The 7,328-nt window shown below is 43.7% G+C and overlaps 1 protein-coding gene across 1 annotated transcript; it reads right to left on the reverse strand.

The window, feature by feature from the left end:
• Positions 1 to 544: 544 nt before the first annotated feature.
• On the reverse strand, positions 545 to 2,527 carry LOC123997630 (free fatty acid receptor 2-like). The gene is made up of 3 exons (XM_046302063.1): positions 2,465 to 2,527; positions 1,911 to 2,381; positions 545 to 1,526 (listed from the first exon to the last, which is right to left on the reverse strand). Exon 3 carries the CDS (start codon positions 1,515 to 1,517, stop codon positions 564 to 566), a length of 954 nt encoding a protein of 317 aa, XP_046158019.1. The 5' UTR covers positions 1,518 to 1,526; positions 1,911 to 2,381; positions 2,465 to 2,527; the 3' UTR covers positions 545 to 563.
• Positions 2,528 to 7,328: the final 4,801 nt, after the last annotated feature.

Genomic DNA, 7,328 nt, shown 5'->3' on the forward strand with positions numbered 1-7,328 from the left:
TACATGTTCGAGCATATCTAGCAGCCACGCAGACCTGTTTGAGTGCACAGCAGACTTATTGAACAGTGCAAACATGAGGAGGTGAGAGTGCATGGTAACGATTAACTAAAATGCAAAACATTGCTGTGCTTAGGGAGGGAAATACCCATGTCTAATTTTAATATCGATTTTGTAAATAGTGTGGAAACAGACATTGACTTCCCAAGAGAACAGTCATGTAAATGATAACAGAATCCAAACATGTATTTTTCCATGTGCCCAAGGTTGATGTAACATCATATGTGTATTAGCATTTAGCTAACACTTGACGAGTACTGTAGCAACAAACCACTAATTGTTACTGTATGTGTCCATGTGGTTGTATGTGTCCAGGGACCAACTAGGACCAACCCTGCTTAGCTTCATAGTTAAGTGAGCAGTGGGATGTAGGTTGGTATTCTGCTGGCAGGTATGCTGCTGGCAGGTCTCTCTCTTCCCTATATCATTGGCTGTGAACTGGTGACTGTCTGCCCCGTAATATGGCATCCATATTAGGTAGCCTTCAATTGTCATCAAAAGCTCTGTCACTTGTCAGACAAACCTCCCTCAGTTGTGGCTGGGTTACTGTGTCCCTCTATGTCTCTAGTGTTGTTTTGAGCTGTCATGAAGACACCAGGGGTGCTGTTCCTTCGCTTCCCAGTCAGGATCCTCTTCATGGTGGCCTGGAACATGGAGGAGGAGAAGTAGAACGTCACAGGATCCAGGATGGTGTTGACCGTGGTCAGGAGCAGAGCGTAGAGCCGCCACTCCACATTGTCTTGGATGATGAACCCCTGTACATGGGTGACATTATAGGGCAGGAAGCAGACAATAAAAACAAGCAAGGTCCCCACAGCCATTCCAACGGCTCTCTTCCTTTTCTCTGCACAAAGGTTAGGGGTCCTATTGAGGATGAGGATGAAGTTCAGGTAGCAGAACACACAGACCAGCAGTGGCACGATGTATAGAACCACACACAGCTCCAAGCGCATGGGAAGCACCACCTTCAGCTGCTCCTGGGTGAAGTTGTTATAGCAGGCATATAAATCAGATGAGGTCTGGTTCTCCACGATGTAGATGAAGCAGAGGTGGACCGAGCTGAAGACCCACACCACCAGGCTGCTCACCACTCCGTACAAGGGCTTGCGGCGGAGCCTGTACTGGACAGGGAAGGCCACACACAGGTAGCGGTCAACACTGACCACCATCAGCAGGAGGGAGCTGGTGTAGATGGTGGAGAAGAAGACGAAAGAGGTAACATTGCAGAGAAGCCTGGGGAGAGTCCAGACCATGCCGGAGGCTGCCTCGTACATCTTGAGGGGCAGGAAGAGCAGGAAGATAAGGTCGGACACAGTCAGGTTGAGCAGGAGGATGTCTGTGGGAGTGGGTTTGTTGTGGATCTTGACGCTGAAGGCGTAAAGTGCCAGGATGTTGCCAGGCAGGCCAATCAGGAAGGTGATGATGTAGACCGACAGAATCACCCCACTCCTCACCACCATGGCTTTCAACTGAGGACGAGCAGAGAATGACAGCAACTATTATCTATATTTGATCATATAGCACACGGTTTTAGCTGAAAAATGGTCAACTCTAAATTAAGATCAACCATTATCTCAAATGATGATGTAATGGATGCAGCTTGCTGAGGAGATTTTGAAATGAAAATGAAACCATCCATGAAATAATCTACTATTCCATTTTTTATAGTTCAAACCCAAGCTCTGCCATGTGGAAACAAAAGCATCATGGTAGAATGTAGATTGTTTAGATTGTTTTTTGAGATGATTGTATCAGCTCCCAGTATTAGGCCATCTAATAACATACATTTGCAGTGCGCTGCCAGGACCAAAGCTTAAATAACAATAATGAACAGTCATTGAAGTATTACTCACGCTATCAACAGTTCATCAAACAGAGGATATGGTGGAAAGTCCAAGGCTATCCGCTACACAGGCTTCACGGAAAGTTATTTGTGCAGATTAAAGTCACTTCTCTCCTCAGCTTGGTTGGGGAGGACTGTCCACCTTTTTCTAATTACATGCTCCTAATTTAACTTGAAAAAATGTTCTCTCTAGCTCATTTCATCAGAACAAGTAAGCAGTCAATGAATGGGTGGTTTGTACATAAGGAGATAAGCATCGGTGTAATAAACCAAGTAAACAGCCATCACTGGGCCTGAATCATTGAAGTTTTGCATAACTGTCACCATAAGGTGTCCCTTTGTCAGAGCGAGACGTGTTGGGACAGGGTAAGCAGATCCAGAGGGGAATCAAGGGAGCCGTAGAGTGGGGGATCCAGGACAGAGTAGCAGGACTGACGAGAAGTAGGACTGGAGACAGGGACCAGAGTCAGAGTGGGCAGAACTGTAGTAGAGAGGAAAACAGCGTCAGTCAAGGGAAGACAGGCACAGCAGGACAACAGGATCTAAAAAGGAACATAGACTGACTGAGCAGAGATTACGATCTGACAGCGTGGAAGTGGCAGGGCTGAGTATTTGTAGAGGTCTTGATTATGGAACAGGTTGCAGCTGGTGGGAATCTGCTCTGACTCCAGCACACCTGTCTCTGCCCACACAATCACACACACACACACACACACAGAAAAGGAAAGAGCACTGGGGGAGTGGAGGCAGGTCAAGGAGACACCGGATGAGCAGATGTGTGGCAGGAGCAGATGTCAAATTTGGGGTTCCAGGTAAAATCCTTTTGGGTTCTATATAGAACCTTCTGTAGAAAGGGTACTACCTGGAACCCAAAAGGGTTCTACCTGGAACCAAAACGGGTTCTTCAAAGGGTTATCCTATGTTACTTTTGGGGATTGCTGTACCTTAGGGACAGGTTGCCTTAAAGACAAAAACATCTCAATGTCAATGAGCTTGAACATTATTATTTGTTGTATGTAAAATACAGATGCAAAAATGAGAGTACCTTAGAGGGATATCCAAAGTGGGGAGATTAGAGCTGGCCTTTGGTCTACAGATAATATAGAAGGGAGACATCATTCAAAATGACACACCTAATATGGTTTAATATGTAGCGGAGTCAATCACCACCTTCCGGAGACACCTGAAACCCCATCTCTTTAAGGAATACCTAGGATAGGATAAGTAATCCCTCTCACCCCCCCCCCCTTTAAGATTTAGATGCACTATTGTAAAGTGACTGTTCCACTGGATGTCATAAGGTGAATGCACCAATTTGTAAGTCGCTCTGGATAAGAGCGTCTGCTAAATGACTTAAATGTAATGTAAATGTAAATATGTGACATCATCATCATCAAGAACCACACAAACCTCTCTCTGCAACGTATTCTGCGTACAAACATTACAGCTCCCCACAGAAAGACACTTACAACTGCCAGAGCAGTCAGCATCCATGGCAGAACTGTGTTCAAAGAAAGACAGACAGAGAGAGACAGTGAGAGCAAGAGAGAGAGAGAGAGAGAGTGGGGACACATGGGGGGACAGAGGAGGAAGAATGACAGTCACTGTGTGCCGATTATAATGATATCAGAAGATAAACAACAGAAATTCTGTACTGAAAGCTTACTTACACTGTCCAGCTGTGAATTTTGTGTCAAGGGGCAGCTGCTGGATGTCAGTGGCCAGTGAGTTACTGGCTACACAGGAGACATTCGGGCCTCTTTCCACAGGCCCAGTGAGTTCTGCTGACACCATATTTTCTCTGTATATGGTGATAGAAGTGAAGGAGGATGGGAGAGTGCTGCTTCCGTTGATCGACCAGTGCAGAGTGGCATTAGGTCGCGCTTCTGCTCTACACACACAGTGCAGAATCCCACCCTTCAAGGAGCAAGTGGAGTCAGAGAGGATTGCTGGGGGGACTGGAGTGACAGAATGACACAAAGGGTTTAAAAATGTTATTTTTGACACTTCCTTCCTGTTGTGAGTGAGAAACAATGACAATAGAACTATGTTAGGGTGGAAAGGAGTCCTTTCTTCTATTTTACACACATAATGTGTCGCTAGAATTAGCATCTCATAGTACAAATATAATGTTAGTTCCATTGGAAACTGTGCAACCACACATAGACACATACAATGAGATACTTACAGTTGACATCCAGAAACAGCCAGGCTGACTGATTTGATCCAATATTATTTTGGACAATGCAGGAGAATGAGGTGTCTCTGCTAATGTTGGGATAGGACATTTTGCCCTGAGTTGAATTCGTTTGGATGCTTTGGCCTCCCTGTCGTCTGATCCACACATACCGGCCTGGCTGGGGGTTGCTGTCAGCAACACACTCCAGGTTGACACTATGACCTTCACTGACAGGCTGTTCGTCCACCATCACCTTCACACCTACAGGGGCATCTGTTAATAAAGTAGACAAACATGTTTTGTGACTTTGTAGTCGTTTGTTCTGTAAAATTGTAGATTTATTTAAGTGATGGCCTGTGAACGGAATAATTACACAACTGAGATCAAACAAGAAAGACCAAAAACGTACATGAGATGTTAAGAATGACTGGTTGACTCTCAGTTTGTACTGTAGCGAATTGAGCTGTGCATTTCATCTCTTTTTTGTGCAGTTGGCACGTTCCTCTTCCTTGTATTGTCTCAGTAGACACCCACAGCCCTCCCTTTTCCCCCATGGAAGTCACTGCTGTAGATTTTACAGGCAAACGGCTCCAGCGAAGGGATGGAGGAGAGGATGGGCAGGAATGCCAGACAGTACAGTTGGCCTGGAATAAGGCACCATCCACCAATGCATTCTTCATGGATAAGGCAGGAGCTTTTCTATCTGCAAGTTCAAATAAATGATTAGTAGCTGGAACCAAAGGCAAACAAGGCATTACCAGTTCCTGTGACTAATGGTTTAACGCCCTGTCTGCAATTCTCATTCAGTTTTAACATAGTGCTCCAACTACATATCACTATCACTCCTAAATACAGATGTCAAAGTAATGAAGTACTGTTCATCTGATCACAATCTGTTGTATTTTTTCAGTTGTTTAACGACAACAAATATTCAATCTAATACTCCTCTCCATGAGTGCGCTTACTTTCAATTGTAATCCTTGCGATCTGACGATGGAAATTTTGTGTAGCTGACTCATCAGGGTTGATCCACACGTAGAGCTGGAGGTTATCGTCTGTCCATGTCACACTCTCAACCCTCAGTGTACAGTCACCCTCTGATGCATTGCCTGGCACTGATGTACGCCCTCTAAAGCTGCTCTCCACACTGGTCGGTTCCTTGCCATCATAAACCTTGGGATAGAGAATGCTATGATACCGGTACCAGATGACCCTGTGGTGGGGGGCGGTGTGACAGGACACTTCTACACAACTACCATCTACTGCCTTCACAGTATTGGGCACCTTCACTATCCAACAGTGACCAAGCGAGACAAGTGTGCACCCTGAGGAAGAAGACCTAACAAGTCAGTTTACATTGTATGAGTTCTCTTTCATTACTTTTCAAGTGGAGTTTAAATAACCTTCCCCAATTTGAGGAACAGAAGAGTTGGTTGATCCACAGAAGTACAGTGCATTTGGAAAGAATTCAGAGCCCTTCACTTTTTCCACATTTTGTTACATTACAGCCTTATTCTAAATTGGATTCAATAGTTTTTCTCCTCATCAATCTAAGCACAATACCCCATAATGACAAAGCACATTTTGGTTTTATTCATCTTTGCACATTTTGTCGTTGTCGTTGTCTTTCTTCATACATTCACAACAATCACTTTCATACTTTCATACTTTCATACTTTTCATACTTTGACAACAATCAGAGTGACGGGACGCCAAATCATTGGGTTCCATTATAAAAGCTTCATCAGTTTCTGAAGCACCAGCTGCTCCAAAGCAAAATAAGTAGCATTTACTGTAAACATACAGTATTGAACATGTGGTGACATTTAATGGCTTAAAGCTAGAAAACTCAAGTCAGATAATGCACATGTTGATGCAGAAATAAAATGTCACCATGCAAACAAATGTAATTTAATAAGATGTGTAGAATGTACCTGTGATGAAGCTGAGGATGTCCATTACAGTCGGCGGTGTCTATAGTCTATTAAGGTTCCGATGTCATGTGATGGGTAGGATGCTGAAGTTTGTAGCTATTAAACAAACAATCAATCACCCAATCAATTAATAAAGGAAAACTATATTTTGGTTCAAGATATGTAACTTTCAAAATACAGAAATACAGATTGCTGACAAGTAAAATATTTGGGGTATTTTCCTTTACGTTGTCACGAGTCCGACCAAAGGTGGCTCCCCTTCCCGTTCGGGTGGCGCTCGGCGGTCGTCTTCACCGACCTACTAGCTGCCACTGATTTCTTTCCTCCCCCTCCTTATGTGTTTATTGGTATCACCTGTTTTAGTTTGTTGTAATTAGTTGGGCTTTATTAGTCAGCCGGCCTGCCCGTTTCTTTGAGCGGGATTGATTATTGTAACCCTGGTGTTTGTTATTGTCGAACGTGTTGGTTTATGTTCGTGTATAGTGCGGGACTGTTTCGTTCCCCGTGTCTGGGGCATTTTGTTTTGAGCACCCAGTGTTTAGTGGGGTGGCCGTGGTTCACCGTGTGTGCATTAAAAAAGCACTATATTGAACTCTCTGTTTTCCTGCGCCTGACATCCCACTCACGACACCCAGTACCTTACATACGTCAATTATGTACTTTTATTTCATTTCTATTTTAATATGGATTGAATCGCAACATGAATACATTCAGAATATTTCGTGTTTTTGTATATTTTCTAATGAAAACATCTCACTATACTGCAGCCCTAGTACTTGACTACATAGAACAGGGCTCTTCAACCTTTACTTGCCGAGGGACCCCCTCCCAGGCAAACCAGTGACTCATACATTGGGGGGGGGTCATGTTTTGTCAAATCACCAGGCGATTGATAATGGCAAGGAGAAGCTTTTTCAAATCCTATGTCAGATTCTCCAGTGAGTGTAATTGACTCCAATTGGTGTAATTTGCTCAGTATTGGAGTTCATAAATAAAGTTGACATTATTAGAAACAAGATATTCTCCTCTTTTCTACTGTAGGTATGTAATTCAAATTGAGTTTATTCTGTTATTGCTTGCGATATTCATAAAAACATTGAAATAAAAATTCCACCAAAAAATATACAGTATATTCGTGGACCCCTTGCAGTACCTCCGCTGACCCCCGGTTGAATACCCCTGAGGTAGAGCATTTCACTGTTAGTCTACACCTGTAGTTTTACGAAGCGTATTTATTTTATTTGACACACACACACACACACACACACACACACACACACACACACACACACACACACACACACACACACACACA

The sequence above is a fragment of the Oncorhynchus gorbuscha genome, linkage group LG15 (assembly GCF_021184085.1).
Source record: "Oncorhynchus gorbuscha isolate QuinsamMale2020 ecotype Even-year linkage group LG15, OgorEven_v1.0, whole genome shotgun sequence".
NCBI lineage: Eukaryota > Metazoa > Chordata > Actinopteri > Salmoniformes > Salmonidae > Oncorhynchus > Oncorhynchus gorbuscha.

Excerpts from the sequence above, each read along its gene's own strand:
- LOC123997630 (XM_046302063.1), bottom strand. The coding sequence starts at position 1,517 with ATGGTGGTGAGGAGTGGGGTGATTCTGTCGGTCTACATCATCACCTTC.